General features: G+C 44.5%; 2 protein-coding genes across 2 annotated transcripts in view; both read left to right on the top strand.

The window, feature by feature from the left end:
• Positions 1-1,901, top strand: part of rplp2l (ribosomal protein, large P2, like) — a 165,170-nt gene that overhangs the window by 130,407 nt on the left and 32,862 nt on the right. The gene's annotated exons all lie outside the window — the stretch shown is intronic.
• Positions 1-1,901, top strand: part of adamtsl3 (ADAMTS-like 3) — a 37,387-nt gene that overhangs the window by 2,703 nt on the left and 32,783 nt on the right. Inside the window, exon 3 of the mRNA XM_066647959.1 lies at positions 1,283-1,367. Within this exon, the coding sequence (XP_066504056.1) occupies positions 1,283-1,367 (85 nt within the window). The remainder of the gene's footprint in view (positions 1-1,282; positions 1,368-1,901) is intronic.

The raw sequence follows: 1,901 nt of genomic DNA, 5'->3' as shown, positions 1-1,901 counted from the left end.
ACACACTCTATCAGATTATGGTGATCTCCTTCACTTTGACAGGGGGCACAGTGCTCCAAGGCTGTGTTTGGAGGGAGACGTGTACAGTCCGTGTAGAGTGTTCACAGTGGCATATTTGTCTCTGTACGTTTATTGTCCTGTATCGAGTCCCTGGACGATGGGAGGTAGTGAATACAGTCTTTTGTGTGTGTCTCTGCAGCACCTGGTCTTTAGACCATCGAGTGTCCAGTGTCCAGTGTCCTACTTTTAATACGCACAGGTGTGTGTGTGTGTGCTAATGGAGCCTGGGGATGAGCTGCACTTACACTGAGACCCAGGAATCAGTTGTTTTAAGTGTGTGTCTGCATGTGTGTCTGTACTCGTTTTTCTGCACTGACAGGACAAGAACTTAGAAATCAGATTTGCAACATCTCTTCAAAAGTTATCATCCCAGAAAATCAAACGATAGTTGTTCGTTACAGACGCGATACAGGCTCGACCCGACCCTAAACGCTCAGCGCCGTCTTTGGTCGGAATGGATGGGAACACTGTTTCCTGTAGCACTGTCAGGTAGCGAGTCTGTAAGGAGCAACAAAAGTTTTGAATTTTCTGGGTTGGTAACTTTTGAACCAAAAGAGATATTACAAATCTGACGGTGGCAATCGATTTCTGAGACAATTCTGATCTTCTTTGATGTGCTACATGACCACCTTCCATTGGAGAAACTTGCGTTTGATCCAATATGGCGGCTTTCAAAGATGGCAGCCATGTTCCAGACACAGCCTGAAAGAGAGGCCCCTCCCCTATTACACACTGGGGTGTTCAGATATGTCATTTTCATTGTCATTATAGTCAGGTTTGAGATTACAACTTCATTTTCACAGATTGATACTTGTTAATGTGTAATATATATGGAGTATATTATTATTATGGCACATATATTATAAGAAGCCATCAATTCTCTGTACAAACTTCTTCTACGTACAAACTAATGCTACGATTGGGACCAGCTTTTCTGAGACATTTTTATGTGAAGCTAATCAACTGTTTAATGCTCCAGAGAAGAATGCAAACTGCCCAGATCTATCACATCAGTACTGTACCCACTTCCCCTCCTCATTCGTGAGACAGCGAATAAAAATGGCTGTGCTCTCTAGGACACTTTGAGGCGACTTTGAGAATCAAACACAACCTCCTGATGATGCATTGATACATGGTTTTATTCCAATAATGACAATATAACGTGTGTGTGTGTGTGTGTGTGTGTGTGTGTGTGTGTGTGTGTGTGTTGTTGTTGTTGCAGAGTCTGTACCTGTTGAAGCTAAGCTGCCATGGTTAAAACAAGCTCAGGAGCTGGAGGAGACCAAAGTGGCCACAGAGGACCCAACGTAAGTTTTTTTCCCCAGAGTTGCAGAGTGTAATTCACGTTTACAGCACTGTCCTGAAATCAGAGTTACATAGTGCAGTCTCTGCAGTGCCGTGGCTCCATTCTCCCTGTTACAGCTCAGTGGAGTGTAACAAAGCTTTTAAAGCTGTAATATTAAGGTAAAAATAATACATACGGTTGCTTTAAACGCTCAAACCTGCTTTCCCCAACACTGAGGGCTGCTTTATTTCTGACACTGAGAAAGACCCCTAGTAACACACCCACATGAGTCCAAACACGACATGTTCGGGCTAATGGGGAATTACAGGTCTCATAAAGCTTAATCCTGTAAGCTGGGAGAGTGTTTGGACAGCAGGAGCTGGCGGTGTGTGTGTGTGTGTGTGTGTGTGTGGACTCCCTCTCTAATTCCTTCAAGTCCTATCACAGCAAGAGTGACTGAGACCGACTTTCGAGGAGTGTGGTGTGTTCTCCCTGTGTCTGTGTGGGTTTCCTCAGAGTGACTGTCTGTGAGGAGTGTGGTGTGTTCTCCCTGTGT

The sequence above is a fragment of the Hoplias malabaricus genome, chromosome 16 (assembly GCF_029633855.1).
Source record: "Hoplias malabaricus isolate fHopMal1 chromosome 16, fHopMal1.hap1, whole genome shotgun sequence".
Taxonomy (NCBI): Eukaryota; Metazoa; Chordata; class Actinopteri; order Characiformes; family Erythrinidae; genus Hoplias; species Hoplias malabaricus.
This window is presented reverse-complemented; position numbering and strand designations above follow the sequence as displayed.